Source organism: Alexandromys fortis, unplaced genomic scaffold (genome assembly GCF_014885135.2).
Source record: "Alexandromys fortis isolate MF-2015 unplaced genomic scaffold, M_Fortis_MF-2015_v1.1 scaffold_23, whole genome shotgun sequence".
In the NCBI taxonomy this organism is placed as follows: Eukaryota; Metazoa; Chordata; class Mammalia; order Rodentia; family Cricetidae; genus Alexandromys; species Alexandromys fortis.
This window is the reverse complement of record NW_026067907.1, coordinates 7,176,753-7,192,862: the sequence shown is the minus strand read 5'-3', so window position 1 is coordinate 7,192,862 and position 16,110 is coordinate 7,176,753. Positions and strand designations below refer to the sequence as shown.

Below are 16,110 nucleotides of genomic sequence, written 5' to 3'. Positions count from 1 at the left end.
GCCTGCCTCAGCCTCCCAAGTGCTGGGATTAAAAGTATGTACCACCACCACCCTGCATGACAACTCTTATAAAGGAAATCATTTAATTGAGGTGGCGGCTTACAATGTCAAAGGTTTAATCCATTATCATCATGGCAGGGAGCATGGCGGTGTGCAGGCAGACATGGTGCTGGAGAAGTAGCTGAGAGTTCTACATCTTGCAGGCACAGAAAGTCAACTGAGACACTGGGCAGTATCCTGAGCATAGAAAACCTCAAAGCCTGCCCCACAGTGATACACTTCCTCCAACAAAGCCATATTCATCTCCAAATAGTGCCACTGCCTATGAGCTTATGAGGGCGAATTATATTCAAATTACTACATTCTACTAACTGGTCCCCATAAGCTTTCAACAATGTTATAATGTAAAATTCATTTAGTCCAATTTCAAAAGTCCCCATAGTCTATCACAGTCTCAACACTTTAAAAATCTAAAGTTCAAAGTCTGTCATGAAATTCATGCAATCTCTTAACTATAATCTTCTATAAAATCAAAATCAAAAACCCAATCACATACACTCAGCATATAATGGCATCTCTAACACCTTGGGGTCTCCAAAGCAATCCAGGCTTCAGCTTCACAGCTTCATGAAATGGCCTTTCTGGGCTCCCATTCAGGGAGCACACTGACACATGCCTGGTCTCAGTGGCTTTCCTTCGCGTGGAGGCAAATTCCATAACCCAATTCTTCTATCCTTAACTCTAAAGCCAGACCATGTGGCCAAAGCTACCAAGTTCTGGTGCTTTCTGGGGCTGAAACATGGCCCCCTTGTTCAATTACAACTTCACCAGATATCTGTCTTTCACTGCCCAAGCTTGGCTGTCCTGAAACTGGATCTCTAGACCAGGACGGTTTCGAACTCAGAGATCCGAAAGCTCCTGCCTTCGAAGTCCTGGGACTAAAGGCATGCGCCATCACCCACCTGGCTCTAAGATGCTCTTTAACTCCTTTTCACAAGTTGGAAACTTAGCTGGGGGGATCTTGTCCTGAGTCCACCATTCTTTTTATTCCACTTCCTAACCCTTAGTTCCATTTTACTTCCTGTGTTCTTTTTGTCCTCAAAATTTACATTTTGTAATTTACCCTGCTCAACTTGCTCCTTTCCAGTATAAATCTTCATCAGAGTTATCACTGATAACCACATGACAGAGTCCATAGTAGGTTGTTTTGAGATCCCTCTGCCAGTGGAATTAATCCAAAACTCTTCACTTTTGCACAGGCAGACTTTTTAGACAAGGGCAAAAGGGCAGCCACTTTCTTCCCCAAAATATCACGACTATGATCTCTAGGCAACTGCTAACACCATCAAGATGTTGTTATTCACCGAGTCACCTGGCGGGGCTATCCATCGTCCAGGCTTATGGGACTGTGCTTATTGGGCATACTTTGTCAACAAAAACTATTCTGAAAGGTCTGTATAGTACTGTACTCTGGGAAGGAGCACCACCTGGTGGCCACACGGAAGCAAACTCTGTTTCATTGCAGTAGTAGGTGTGAGGGGCATTTATTTCCCCAAGGGAGGCAGAGACCTTGCGAAGTCATCAGTGGGGGCGCTTTTGGAGGGACTCGTTGGTTTTAAACATGGGATGAACCTTCTTTCACCCTTCCTTGGTTCGGTTCCTTGTAAAGGTGGGAAGAGATGGTCTGGGACCAGTCAAAGGAAAAGACAGGAGCTGGCTTTTCAATGACGCTGGGGAAAAAGCAAATGTAGTCTAAACATAAATGGCCCAAGGTCAAACAAAGGGATAGTAGCAAGTCTTGGGTTAAAAAATTATGAAAAGTGTCTGCTGTGTAAGCATGAGGATCTTAGTTCAGATCCCCAGCACCCACAAAAGCCTGGCTGTGACTCCGGTGCTGTTGGGGTCATGGTGGAAACAGATGTGACTCAGGGAATTGATGAGCTCCAGCTGCAGTGAGAGACCCTGTCTCTAAAAATGAGGTAGAGACTGATTTAGGAAGATACCTATTATGGATCTCTGGACTCCAGGAGAGCAGTGCCTATAGACATATAGGTATACACCCATATGAACACCATATACATATGAAAGGGTTGAGGTCTGTCTTTTGGGTGTGAGTTACAGTTCACATGCATGTCAGAGCACAGATCTGGAGGAAACAACCCTGGAGACTAAACAGCATCACCACCGTGTGTCTTTTTACAGCATGTATATAACGACTCTGCAACCAGTTAGTGACTCTTCCAGCTCTTGATCCTAGATGACAGGATTTCAGGGCATGGCCACAGTAGAACTGAGACAAGCAGCTAGATGTACAGGCCCGTACTCCAAGCACTCTAGAGGCAGGGGAAGGAGATTTCTTCAAGTTACAAATATTAAAATAGGGACGACAGGCAAGGCCCCCTTTCTGGGACATCAGCCTAAGCTGGTAAAGTTCAGTTTAAGCCAAAGCGAGACAATGGTGATTGAGGAAAAAGATGTAGCATGAGGAGGAGCAAGGCTTCATGGAGTCGTGGGTGAGGGGAGATGAAAGTTGGGTAATTGTCCGTTAGTCATAAGCTGATTTCAAAAGACGTTCTTTTTGTGAGCAACCACTGGCCTTGAGGTTTCCAGGGTGACAGACAGGCAGAGATTAACCAGAGGAACTGCTGAGTCTTTCTTGACATCATCGTCTTGCAAAAGTATCACGGTTTGGTTTGGACCATACAGTAAGGCTGAAGGAGAAGTCTTGAGGTTCAGAGAAAGACAGGCTGGGGCAGAAGAAACACACATCTGCTCCAGAGGGCAGGAGGCCAAGTTCACACTGGGCCATAGTCTTCAACAAAACATTTCCCAAATGACCAACAACTTGAGTTGAGTCTGACTCTCACACAATATAGAGACAGCAAAGTAACCCTTTCACGCCATTTAAGTCACCCCCTAAGCGACTTACTTTGGTAGAGTCACAGCTTTTAGCAAAAGTTGCCTAGGCGATGGTTCTCAACATCTGCTTGTTGCCGGGCAGTGGTGGCACACGCCTTTAATCCCAGCACTCGGGAGGCAGAGGCAGGCGGATCTCTGTGAGTTCGAGGCCAGCCTGGTCTACAAGAGCTAGTTCCAGAACAGGCTCCAAAGCCACAGAGAAACCCTGTCTCGAAAACCAAAAAAAAAAAAAAAAGTTGCTGGGAGGAGGCGGAAACTTTTTTTCCTATTCTCAATAAAAAAAAAAAGAAAAAAAAGAAAAAAAAACAAACAAAAAACCCCCCCAAAAAACCCAAAAAAACAAAAACCATCCACTTGTCAAAGCTAGCAGGAAACTAACGATGTGCCGTTCAGCTGTGTGGGCTCCAGAATGAACCATTTTTAAGCTAACTGGGAGTCACTGAAGCTGGAGGGGTTTGGGGACATTTGTTAGTCTGGTTTCCTTGACAATTCCTCCTTGATTTTGTCATTGGTGTGGCCATCTTGAACCCCACTAGTTTTTACTTAAGTCATAAGGGTTCCTGTTCTATAAGCATTGTGGACCTATGTGGTGTTGAGAGCACGTTTTAGTGGGTGTTTGCTCCCCCACCCCCATTTGTGGTGGTCCTGACCTGTTGCGAATGTATCTTTGAGTCATTATAAGAAATCCAAAATAGTGTCAGCTGAAGGAATGTCAGGACAGATGGCACATCTGTGGATTCTTGTACTCTGTATTCTGTGACTAGAAATTTCCTTAGAATTTGGTTTCTACCCCTTTTATTAAACCTTACTTTTGCTTTAAAAAACATAGAAATTGAGATTTTTGGATTTTGGCTTCAGGATTTCAGCATTATACTCTTTCAGAAGGGATTTGGCTCTTTTGGGACTTCAACATTTGGGATGATGGCATTAGGGCCTGTGTCTCTGGAGATTATGAAAAATGCCAGGTACAAGTCATTTTCACTTAGGTTCCTGCCTGGGTAAGATTTGTGACAAGAAAGAAAAAGAAATAGAGATGAAAATGCCATAATGAAACCCATTACTTTGTATGTTAACCTAAAACATTAATTTTTGGGGGAAAAAAAAACAAGACAAAACAGAAGAGGACACAGCTAAGATCTATTCATGAGAGATTTTAAATCCAAGCGTGTGGAGTTGACTAGCCTGCCCCTCAGGGTAACAGCGTTAGACCACCTCGCTGGAGGAACACCTCAGGACTCCTTTTTCTCAGCTAACACGGTTCACTTGTTTTCAACCATACTGATCTAGGCTTTTTAAATTTTAAAGGTATCCATAACACAACCCAGGTCTCCTCCACCTGAGCACAGACACTCAGCACTTCTCTCTGCCTGAACAAGTCTCTCTGCCTGAAAGCATCCTCCCGAATTCCTCTTACCCCAAGCCCATCCTTGTGTGTGTGTGTGTGTGTGTGAGGAGTGGAAGAAAACACGGGAACTATGCAGCCACCAGCCTTCTGTTTCCTTTGATAGTGTTTTTTAACCAAATAAAGGCCTAAACCCAAATCCTATCCGTTGCAGAGAAAGACTGTCTTAAATTCTATATATAATCGCTCTGAAAACATTTGATAGTCATAGCTTATTAGACTATAAGGCCAGAAAGGGAAACAGTGGTTTTATTTTGTTGTTGTTTTTGAAACAGTGGTTTTTGAAGTCACCGAAGACACAAAACGTGCAGGGTACAGGCGGGATTTAGGAAACATGAACTTCGCGTTCTAATCCCGACGCTTATTCGTTAACTGAGATGCACCTGGAGTCAGTAGTACCAAACCCATGGGTAACAAAGATGAACACATGCAAATCTGCGATGATCTTAATTTAAGTTCAACATTCCTGCTGTTGGGCATCCCGTGGGTGCTCGAGACACTTGGCTGCTGTCCTGACTCCAGCCCAGAGAAAGCCCCAGGGAAGGTCATTCCGGGCACAAGTAACTGGGTCATAGGGGCCGTGGTTACACCAAGGTTCTGACCAGCAGCAGGGCCGTGGCTTCCCGGAGAACGATCTCCGGGACTTCCAAGGGACGCGCGTGGAAGAGGAGGGGAGGCGCCACAGCCCAGAGTCCAGGCTGTGCGGGGCGGACCGAGAGGGGGCGGGGCCGGGGCTGAGGATGGGGGCGTGGTCACACCGGGGGCGGGGCCCTGACAAACTCGCGGGCCCTACCAACTTAGCGCGGGGGAGGCGCGGCCTTCTCCGGGCGCCGTTCTCCCCTCCGCGGATGGACGCGTCCGGCAGGGTCACCGCCGCGCGCTGTCCTTGCGGACGCGGTGCGGACGCCGCAGAGCGGACGCGCGCTTGAGAGCGAACGGCCGTGTTCCGCGGAGATCGGCGGCGTAGGGCGTCTCAGTATGTTGTGTCGGGCGGTGTGCAGGTGAGCGGCGGGGCCCGGGGCCGCGGCATCCTCCGTGGGGGAGATCTCAGGGTGGCGAGCGTGGCTGGTTCGCGCTGTGGGTGGCGTGACGCGGCGTCCTCTGTGTCCCTTTCAGCGCGGGCCGGAGACTGGCCCCGGCGGCCAGTACCGCGGGCTCCCGGCACAAGCACAGCCTCCCCGACCTGCCTTACGACTATGGCGCGCTGGAGCCGCACATCAACGCGCAGATCATGCAGCTGCACCACAGCAAGCACCACGCGACCTACGTGAACAATCTGAACGCCACCGAGGAAAAGTACCACGAGGCCCTGGCCAAGGGTAGGTGCGAGGCCCCTGCACGAGAGACGCCCCGGGTGGGCACCTCTTGCCACCGGCTCCCCCTTTCCCAGACGGTGGTCGGTTTCGATGTAGGAGAGTGCCTCCGTTGGTTTGCACAAACGTTCTTTACTATTCCGGAAAACGCAGCACCTCCCGAAAGTACCTGCTACACTTGACTGTTCTGAGTCCGTCTTTGTCACCCGTGTTGTGGCTAACATTGGTAAATTGGGAGTCGTTTACAGACTGTTCCCGGACGCCACTGCTTTTTGCATAATGAATATTTATTATTTTCGTTTTGCATTTGGATATTTAAAATCTGCGGTTGTTGTTATATAACGTGGCTTTGGGAAAGTTTGCTTTTTTCAGGTAGCCTTGGCGGCCATTTGCAGAAGGGCTGAGAGTGCCCAGGCTGGGTCAGCCAGGTGCCCTTGAGGGGCAGGATGGCTGGTGCTAGGAGTGACTGGGGCTTTGCTGGGAGCGAGCGGTCCGTGGGTGGCCTGGCAGCAGGTGCGGGAGAGGGTCTGAAGTGCGTGGCATCAGGAGTCTGCAGCACACATCGTGATTATTGTCATTATTTTGGACAACAATAGGATTGTTCAGTCTGGGGCTTGGGCTCCCTGACCCCTGAGAAACGCCCGCAGACTCCCATTTCCCACCTTTTACTAGACGGACAGCTACAGAACAACGCAGGAGTTAGCACTTAGCAGGCGCACCTGCCAGCACCGGCTAGTCATGGTTCTTTTCTTGATTTAACTTTGGGGTCAAAGTTCACAAGAAAAATACATCTATTTTGTGATAAACAGTATCTGTCACTAAATGGAAAAATAGTTAAGTTTATTTATCTATGTTTTTAAGCCATAACGTGTGGACTTTTGTGTTTGCACCTCGGATGATGTTTATGGGAACACTGTGGTGAAAAAACCTGTCTGTGCATGTGTGGATGTATACTCACACATCCGGCTGGCAGGGGGCAGAGGAGAACTTTTGGGAGTTGATTCTCTCCTTCCACTTTGGTATCCAAGAACTGAACTCAGACTGTCAGCTCAGGTCGGATTGTCAGGTTTTTCTGGCAAGAGCTTTTTGTTTGTTTTTCACCTGTTGAGCCTCCCACAGTGCCTGGGAATATCGTTTTAATGGCTAGTCAAAGTAGTATGCCGTCTCTTTAGTTCGTTAGTAGTTTTTCAGGGAAAATGATTGGTAGTCATGTCTCTAGATTAGTTGCATTGCTTGAAGAACTGCAGAGTAAAATTTACTTTTTCTTAAATGTACTTTATTGACTCAGATCTGGGAAATTGGTTGAGTCAAGTGTCAGTGACAGCTGGCTGGCTAGGGGCATCTAGTGGAGAAGTGTGGTATTTCAGCATGACTGTGTTTGCGGGAAATGGCCAACCCAAGAGAAGAAAATTACCACATTCTGGAAGATTTACTTGCAATAAGTAAGTCACATGAGCCTTGACTCCGGGAAGAGACTCTGATGTAGGAACTAGCAGGTGGGGAAGGATGAGGTCATGGCGAAGCGGGAATATCCCAGCTGGGAAAGTGTTTCCTTCAAGGCAACATCTGATACCTGAAACTTTCCCGAGTGTTGTAAAACCATCTTAAATTTAATACTTTTTTTTTCTGTGAGTGTAGCCAGAGCTTTGTTTGTTTAGTGAGCGCTGCTGTAATGCCTGACTGTAATACTCTATTGCAGGCTTAGACAGGAAGTTTTTTTTTTTTTTCTCCGAGACAGGGTTTCTCTGTATAGTCCTAGCTGTCCTGGAACTTGTTCTCTGGACCAGGCTGGCCTCAAACTCAGAACTCTGCCTGGAGAGGAAGGTTTCCTAATAGGTGTCTGTGCTTTGTATTTCAGGAGATGTTACGACTCAGGTTGCTCTTCAGCCTGCACTCAAGTTCAATGGTGGGGGCCATATCAATCACAGCATCTTCTGGACAAACCTGAGCCCCAATGGTGGTGGAGAACCCAAAGGTTGGTAGATGCTGCTACAGCTTTATATTTGGTGTACAGCAGGACTGATGGTTGGTTTTGTTTTGTCCTCTTAATTTTTTTTTTTCCAAGACAGAGTTTCTTTGTGGAACTAGCTCTTGTAGACCAGGCTGGCCTTGAACTCACAGAGATCTGCCTGCCTCTGCCTCCTGAGAGCTGGAATGAAAGGCGTGGAGCTGGTTTTCTTTTTCTGCCTCACCAGGCTTGTAGAGTAGCAAGTGCTATTGCTCTCTGAGCCATCTAAGGTAGCATGCCCTCTCTCGCCTCTCTACTCCTTTTTTTCTGGTTTTTCGAGACAGGGTTTCTCTGTAGCTTTGGAGCCTGTCCTGGAACTAGCACTTGTAGACCAGGCTGCTCTCGAACTTACAGAGATCCGCCTGCCTCTGCCTCCCAAGTGCTGGGATTAAAGGCGTGCGCCACCACTGCCCGACTCGCCTGTCTTTTTATTATGGGGATTGAACCCAGTATCTCCTGTATGCCAAGTATGTGTCCGCTGACCTTTGCCCCCAGAGGACTGTCCATTCTTTTATTATGTAGATTCTCCCTGAGTTTCATATTGGTGTATTTTTTATATAGTTAGGGTGTGACAAGTTAGGCTTCAAAGGGAGGAGGAGTAGAAGATTGTGTCCAGGGAATTCTGTCAGCCAGGTGCACTCACACATGTGCTTTCTCTCTCTCTCTCTCTCTCTCTCTCTCTCTCTCTCTCTCTCTCTCTCTCTCTCTCTTGCACACACGCACACATGCACGTACTTGGAACAGATAAACTTTCAACTGCTAGCCATGGCCCACTGGAGATTTTACTGTACTTGATTCACCTGTGTGGTTCAGGGGTCATGGCGGGGATGCTGTCAGAATTGTGTCAAGTGCTTGGAGCAGTGCCTTTGTTTATCTTTCCTGATAGAAAAGTCACTTGTCCCAGAAAAATAAGCTTCCTGTGAAAACACCAAAAAGAAGCACATGGGCAATGAAGGATGTGCACAGTCTGCTTATCTTTAAACAAACAAATCCTCTGCTCTTTAGCCACTCCATACATTAGATAATTCCACCATCTTATCCTGGCTGGTGCGGCTCTTCTGGCATCCTCTGGGGCTTGTGGAGGCTCAGGTGTTTTTAGTTGTCTTCTCATTAGGGGAGGATCCCCCTGATTTCTTCTCCCTCTAGAAGAAATAGGCTCTAAGTGTCTCGTTTTGTTGGTTCTCCCCAACCCTCATCTCTGTGTCGGTGGTGTTGGGGATTGAACCCTGGTTTTCCACGTGCTAGGTCAACCTGCTACTAGAGTACATTCCCAGGCCCCTGTTGTTCAAAGTTGTTTTTTTAACCATTGCTAAAAGAGGCAGCCTGTCTTACTCATTTACTCAGAAGCTCATGTACTCACCCATAAGTGACTGTGACTTGACACTTGTGAGGTTTTGGCTGTGACCAGGACATAAAGTGTGTCGGAGTCAGTCAGTGGGGCCGGTGTTTCTGTTACACAGTTTGTACTACTTGCTGCATTAGCTGTGCTTGTAGAAGATAATGTTTTGGTCAATAGAATGGGAGAGGTGAGATGTTGGACCCATTTGATTCAGCGATATACTTAATGCAGAATTAATTCTGTATTGTTGCAGAATAAAAGATTGAACTAGGGATAGGGTGCTACATGGCTGCAATCCCAGCATTTGTAGCATTTGTGAGGTGGAGGCAGGAGGATTTGAGGCCAGGTTTTGTGTGTGTGTGTGTGTGTGTGTGTGTGTGTGTGAGAAAGAGAGGGGGGGGATTGTCTTTCCCCCTCACCACCTCCTCTCTTTCTCTCTTTCCCTTACTTTGTTGGGTTAAATCTAGGGCTTCACGAATGCCAATCTGGTCTGTTCACTGAGCTGTGCTCCAGCCCTCTTAAGTGCACTGTTAGCTCAATGACGAAAGAGCGACGAACGCTTCTGAGACATAGTATGGTAAAGATGGGGAGATGTTGGTGAGCACTGGATAGCAGCAGTAACTTTCAGTCTCTAAGTGGGGATGCCCAAGTCGCAACTATTAAATGGGAAAACCAAAGGAAGCCAGTGGAGAACGTTATTTCTTTCTGGTGAAATAGCCCAGGGACTGAAGAAATCCCTAACTGCATTCATCAGCCTTCATTAAAAATGTGTCGAATGGAAACTCAGCTTAGTGTCTGGCGCCGGGAGCAGGAACTTGGCGTTACATAGGCTTTATGGGTTGTCTGTGTCTTCAATTGATGTTGTCCAGTTGGTTCTTGGACAGGAATATTTTAGTGTTAGGAATATAGCATTTTATTATAGTTTTTGAAGTCTTTTTCTCCTTTCAGGAGAGTTGCTGGAGGCTATCAAACGTGACTTTGGGTCTTTCCAGAAGTTTAAGGAGAAGCTGACCGCTGTATCTGTTGGAGTTCAAGGTTCAGGCTGGGGCTGGCTTGGCTTCAATAAAGAGCAAGGTCGCTTACAGATTGCTGCCTGCTCTAATCAGGACCCACTGCAGGGAACCACAGGTAAGCTTTGAAACTCATCTTTTTGTTTTAGAGGTACTAGAGAGTACATTAACCTAGAAATAAGGTAAATTAGCAGAGTTTAAACTTACGAATGTGTAATAATTTGAGCAAATGTTAGTAGATTATACCAGAGTCTTCACAGTAAACTGATACTTGGTAAAATAAGCACATGTGATTTCTGCAGGCTCCTTAATAAGAATGTTTTAATCGTAAGTCCTGCTTCATCTTGTGGAAAATTAGCGTCAGTTTTCATTATAATATACACAACAGTAAAATCCCAAGTTAGATAAGCAATAAGAAGGAAGAAAGATGTAGAAGCCGAGCCTGCCTTGGTGGGATCTTCTCCCCTCTGGTGAGTGTTGTGGTTAAGCTAGGACGGAACCTTTCTGCAGGGCTTCAGGGTACGAAATGCCAGCTCAGCAGCCCTTCCTTCTTCCCTGGGCCTGACTGAACTAGACATCTGTTGTAAACATCACTGAGGAGCGAAGAAGTGGAGAGCCACAGTGTGTAGCAGTAGGCTGTGGCTCCATCTCTGCTCTTTGCTCCTCTCACCTCTACCCATGTCACTCACGTTTCGACATACACTCAGATTTTGAGGAACATGAATGGTTCTTTGGGGAGGTAAGATGCCACAGAATCTGATAACATGGAAAACTTGGGTACAGGAAGTTCTTCAGAGTCCGTCTGCTGCTCGGGCGCCTCGCTGAGAGGTCGTGGTTCTTGCAGCCCTCTGCAGTTAAAATGAAAAGTTATTAAAATATTGCTGTTCTATTAGTAGCAGGTTACGTTCCTCATAACTGATCTGGATAAACTGGCTGAGATGTTTTCATAGAGAGGCTTGAGTCTGGCTTTGCTGTTTAAGCTGGGCTGGCCTACTTGATACCCCCTTGCCTCAGCCTCCCATGGGTTGGGGACACAGACCTGTGTCACTGTATCTGGCTTGAGGATTTAAAAATATATATATATATATTTAACATCCTTTATATATGTTCTTCATTCATACCATTTATCTTCTGAAGGTAGCGATCATTTTCTTTGGTCCTCTTTAGTTTCTTGGTAATCTATTCGTTTAGTGGCTCATTTAGAAACCTAAAATTAGCCTTGGAGAGTAGAACAGGCTTCTTAGGCATCTCCCCTCCAACCCCCTGGTGCTCAGAACTTGGAAGGGAAGCTTAGGGCCTCAGCCTCCCCTAGGCAGCCTACTTCACTGTGTCTCTTGACTGACGTTGGGAGGAAGGCTGGGGCTCAACATTAGGTGATTCCGTTGCTATTTTAAGAGGAGGTCTGACTTTCTGGGGGCCTCTTATACATTATATTTTCTTCAAAAATAAAAATGTAAAATGTTTTTGTAGGAATAGTCATCCTTATGCAAATTTTCTGTGATATAAGAAACAAGTGGATGATGCTGTCTGAAAGAGTAATTTTCCCTTCTTCTTGATAGGCCTCGTTCCACTGCTGGGGATTGACGTGTGGGAGCATGCCTATTACCTTCAGTATAAGAATGTCAGACCCGATTATCTGAAAGCTATTTGGAATGTCATCAACTGGCAGAATGTCGCTGAAAGATACGCAGCTTGCAAGAAGTAAAGCCTTGTCACCATACTGAGTATGTTAGGCCCTCGATGGCTATTTTTGTAGTAGTATAGAATACTGCAGTAACTATGACTGCTTTATTGTAACATTTATTGATGTCTGTCCACATATTTGATGAACATGTTATGACAATTTCTTATTTTTAATTAAATTTATTATTAGGCAACTGTTTGAGAACAGTATATACTCTGTATGAATTACTCTTGATTGACATTTTCATTAAAGCCTTGTTGCTAGGATGCTAAAGCTGTCATTATAAGACCATCAGAAATATTCCTTCTCTATGTTTTTGGGGCCCATGGGAGAGTCTGGAATCCTGTTCTACCGCACTTAGAAAAAAAATACTGAGTTTTTTTTTTTTCTCTTTTCCCCTGAGTTGTTAATAAAACAGAGAACTGAATAGTTCCCTTTCCTATTAAAAAATTCCTCATTTTGGTAAGTAATCCTCTGTTTAGAAGATGTCACGTGGTGGTCTTTATTTATGGTCACAGTTTCCCATTCATTTGAAATCTGTAACTTGAGGCTAAGGATATAGTTCAGTGGTAGAGCCTTGTCTGTGTGTGCAGGGCCCTGGGCTTTACCTCAGTACTGAAAACAATCATCGGATTGCCGACTGAGAACTGTTACCATGAGAGGAACATGGTGATTGTACCTCTGGGGCTTTCTACAGGCAGAGATGCAAAGACAATGTTGTCTTTAAAACCAACTGTGTGGTGTATGGAAGTGCTTGAGATGGACAAATTAGGGCCTGCCTGATGATGTCAGCTATGGGGACTAGGCCACAGTGCATTCTGGGAAGCCATTCAGTCCCATTAGTTGTATATCTCAGAACTATACCCTGGGCCAGGTGGCGCCTTTCTGAGTGAGTGAGTAAGTAGGGTGTCTCCCTGAGAGTATTAGTTTTTCAGAGATATTTATTCTCATTTCTTCTGTAGGTTGTTTCAATAATTTGTAGCCCCCAGAGGAGTTTTATATTGTTCATAAAGGGAAGACCTTTCCATGACAAGGTGACAGTGTTTCTGATTGCATTCCTGTGTAGCGTCTGCACATGGAGTTGTACGCTGTGCAGATGACACAGGGACCCTTGGTGAATTTTCTTTTTACATTTTGTTTCACCATCTTCGAAATTATCTTGGTGACTGTGTAATGTTTTATCAGTTGGACTTGTCATTTAGAGTTCTATTACTGAATAGTGTTTAATTGTTGTTTATTATCAAAAAGACTGAGGCCAGCAGCCCCATGCATGCAGAGTATTTTTCCCCTAAGGTTTATTTTGTTTTTAGCTGTGTTTGATTGGGTAAGTGTGTTGACATGAGTGCAGGTGCCCATGGGGTCTAGAAGAGATGGTTGGATCCCTTGAGCCAGAGCAGTTACAGGTGACCTGGAGTCACTTGATGTGGTCGCTGGGACTTGAACTAGGATCCTTTACAAGAGCAATAAGGACTTACCCCTTACCCACTGAGCCATCTCTCTGGCACCTGGAAGTTTTTTTTTTTTTTATTTTTCCAAGTTTTTTAATTCTCCCCTCAAAATATATTTTCCTTAAGTGGAAAAATGGAGTAACTTAGCAGTTTCAACATTGAAGACTGAAGTTAAAAAAAAATCCTTAAATTCATAACACTTTGTAAGAATTTGCTGTAGAGGCCAGTCAGGTGTTTGATGTCAGTGCTGACCCATTCCTGATGGCTCTTTGTGTATGTTTCTGCGTGTGCATGGAAGGACTTAGAAGACTGAGTAGCATCTATTTTGTGGTGTGTGGGACAGTGGCAAGACCGAGCAACGAGAGTCACGTGGTTGCCACTCACCTTCGTTCAAGAGGCTGTGAACTCTTATGCAGACATTTTGGGAAAGTACAACTTTGATACAGTGACTTGAATACAAGTCTGTCGGGTTAGAGTTGATCTTGAAACAGATTTACAGAAGCTACTACTGACTTATACAACTTTGACTCCTGCTAAGCTTTCAGATTAAAAACAAAATTCAATGTTGAAATTTCTATGAGGCTCTATTTTTCTGAGACTTTCTGTGGGCGAGAATGACGAGTTACACTGCGTCCATTAAGTTAAAGTCTTCTCCCCTGATGCATAGATTATAAGAGACCAAGAGAATTTTAAACTAAAAGACATAAATCTTCCAGTGTAAAATGAGGCTTAGGTGACTTAGCTTTGTCTTTTTAAAAGTAGAGACAAGGTAAATTGACATTTCTTCTGAAAGAAATACCTGAAATGCACCAGGTGGTGGTGGCTTGTACCTTTAGTCCCAGCTCTTGGGAGGCAGGGGCAAGTGGCTCTCTGAGTTTGAGGCCAGCCAGGTCTACAGAGCAAGTTCAAGGATGGCCAGGGATACACAGAGAAACCCTGTCTTAAAAAACCAAAACCCCCCCAAAAAAACAAAAACCAAAAACCGAAATGGAATACGTGAAATGCATAGTGTTTGTCCGGGAAAGTGCATGCGGGGCTAGATCAGCAGTGCGTGCCCCAGCCATGGTTGGACTTGACCGACATTAACATGGTTAGCCCTGGACGGAAGCAAGGAATAAGTATTCCTTTGAGGTGGCACCTGCTGCAGGAACTGTTGTTCATTAAATAACCTTGGGGTTCAGAAATTGCCTTATTGCACCCGAAATTCTTGGTCTAAAGTGAGATCTGAATTTCTGTTGAGCATCTTTATAAGAAAGTGTCGAAGCCATATAATAGGACTTATTCATGCTGTGTGTGAGTCATATCTAAAACAGTATAAACACTGGCTTTTTTTCCTGTTGTAATTTCAGTTAAACTATTAAGAAAGTCGTTTGGTAAATTTTTAAGCAGATTATAGCAAAGCACTAGCCTACTGATCCCAGTGTGCTAACCTGTCTTTTGAAGATCATATCAGGTACCTGCTGAAAAGCCTGTAAGGCCCTGGGTAGTTTCCATTTAATTATTGATCAAAGACGCATTTATTTTCCTATTGTAAGTGCAAAGTGTTTTTGATTATTAATAAAAAAATCTGTCAGATATTATCAATAGGTTTGTCTGGTGTGTACGTGTCAGTGTTAGTAATCCTGTCATGTTGTCATTTCTGCTGCTTTCTGTAAGAGGATTAATAAATAACGGGCAGTTGAAATTTTATTCTTAAAACCCAGAAGTCATGTAAACTCTTTAATAATACATTTAATTATGTAACACAGAGTGAACAGCATTAGGGGTATAGGAGAAAACTGTTCACCCTGCTCCTAAATCTTTCTGCACTTTCTGGCACCAGAGTCTCCAGGGTAACCAGCTGGGGGTTGTTTAGCTGGCTCTGTCTCTCAGGTGTGAGGCAGGTCCACAGGTTGAAGGCTTAGTTCTACAGGACAGTTAGCACAGCGGAGCTTGGCTGCAGTCCCTGGTGTGTAAATTTCAGACCAACCATCTGTAAATTGGATGTAATGGTAAATTTGGAGTGTCCACTTGAGTGGATTGTGAAATGCCTTGACTACATAAAGGAATATGGTGAGGTACACCTTTCTGTGAGGACGTTTTCAGAAAAGATTAACTGAGATGGTAAGAGCTGTCTTGAATGTGGGCGATACCCAGACTCCATAAGAGGAGGAAGAGGAGAAAACCAGCTGAGCTCGCAGGTGGTTCCTCTCTGCTTTCTGCTCAGTGGAGACAGGTGAGGGATCAGCCATGAGCTGCTGCCATCTGCACTGCCGCCTATTTTGTTCCCTCAGCGTGTGATGAACCATCCCTTAACCGCGACTCAAACCTCTCCAGTTGCTTGTCGGGCATTTGATAGCGTTGGCGAGAAAAGCAGCTAATACATTGGTGTTCCCAGTTTGATTGCCTCCTTGGGGTGATTAATTAACTCAAAGACCCCAGAAAACACTTAAACGTTTGTTCCTGTTATGAAGGGGTGCAGATGAATAGGGGAGATGATGGGGAGGTGTTCCAGGGGAGCCTCATTCATTGTCCCTCAGCCACTTCCGCAGGCCCACCTGCCACAGAGCACACTACACTGCTTCTGGAGTCAATAGGTTGACTAATCTCCCATTGCCACTGGTGACTTCACCCTTCTGCCTTTTTCCTTTCCTGGGGGTGGGGTTCAAATCTCACCACTAATCTTGCCCTGGTTTTTGGTATTCAGCTCCTATCCTACAGCTAGTTAGGGTCTCCAGTCTTTAGTCATATCATCTACAAAACAGCTTCCCACACAGTTTGACCATTGTTTATCAAAAAAGTTTGAATCCTCATGTTCTGAAACTTAGGAATAAGATACACACAAAGCCAAGGATGAAGAACAAATATTTACTTTTAAATATAAATCATAGTATCACAATGTTTTGTATGTGAATTTTAAAGTTCTCATAATGTCTTAAAACAGGAACCAAACAATACTGCCTTGACTCAAAGAAAAAAATGCTTTCTTTTTTTGAGAAAGGGTCTCA

The 16,110-nt window shown here is 45.0% G+C and overlaps 1 protein-coding gene across 1 annotated transcript; it reads left to right on the top strand.

The window, feature by feature from the left end:
* The first annotated feature begins 5,156 nt into the window (after nt 1–5,156).
* Sod2 (superoxide dismutase 2) lies at nt 5,157–14,703 on the top strand. The gene is made up of 5 exons (XM_050135749.1): nt 5,157–5,322; nt 5,438–5,640; nt 7,493–7,609; nt 9,930–10,109; nt 11,551–14,703. Exons 1-5 carry the CDS (start codon nt 5,300–5,302, stop codon nt 11,694–11,696), a joined length of 669 nt encoding a protein of 222 aa, XP_049991706.1. The 5' UTR covers nt 5,157–5,299; the 3' UTR covers nt 11,697–14,703.
* The last annotated feature ends 1,407 nt before the right edge of the window (nt 14,704–16,110 follow it).

Bases quoted from the DNA above. Each gene is read 5' to 3' on its own strand.
- Sod2 (XM_050135749.1), top strand. From the start codon at position 5,300: ATGTTGTGTCGGGCGGTGTGCAG. The intron at 5,323-5,437 runs GTGAGCGGCGGG...TGTCCCTTTCAG, and splicing joins TTGTGTCGGGCGGTGTGCAG to CGCGGGCCGGAGACTGGCCC. The intron at 5,641-7,492 runs GTAGGTGCGAGG...TTTGTATTTCAG, and splicing joins CCACGAGGCCCTGGCCAAGG to GAGATGTTACGACTCAGGTT.